We start from the raw sequence: 349 nt of genomic DNA on the forward strand, positions 1-349 counted from the left end.
CAGAAAATAACCCATAAAATAGATTGAAACCTAAAAAATAAAATAAAAGAAAGAGCACACGAAACTACAGTATAAATAAAAGGAGCATACACATTTCACCGCACTCACAATCTCCAGCGAAGCGATGATGATGACCCCCACCCTTAGAGAGAGGCAGAGGCACCGCCCGAAGACGAGCCTGGGCGTGCGCCTGTGTCCTCTCGGCTTGTCCTTAAACCTACGACTCGTGTCCATTTCTCCCCGTGACTGAAGGAGTCCGTTGACCTGTCGTTGAGGTGTCCTACTACCTGCCGAGTGATAAGAGTTTTGTTATATCCGGGTTAAGCAGGAGCCATTCTGGTAAAGGGGC

The 349-nt window shown here is 47.9% G+C and overlaps 1 protein-coding gene across 2 annotated transcripts in view; it reads right to left on the bottom strand.

Moving 5' to 3' along the window:
* Nucleotides 1–349, bottom strand: part of LOC119593053 — a gene marked incomplete in the record, with an annotated part of 66,752 nt that overhangs the window by 65,064 nt on the left and 1,339 nt on the right. Inside the window, 1 exon segment of one of the 2 annotated variants that reach the window (XM_037941956.1) lies at nucleotides 109–287. In XM_037941956.1, the coding sequence (XP_037797884.1) occupies nucleotides 109–234 (126 nt within the window). 2 annotated transcript variants of the gene reach the window in all.

This window comes from Penaeus monodon, chromosome 31, assembly GCF_015228065.2.
Source record: "Penaeus monodon isolate SGIC_2016 chromosome 31, NSTDA_Pmon_1, whole genome shotgun sequence".
Lineage (NCBI taxonomy): Eukaryota > Metazoa > Arthropoda > Malacostraca > Decapoda > Penaeidae > Penaeus > Penaeus monodon.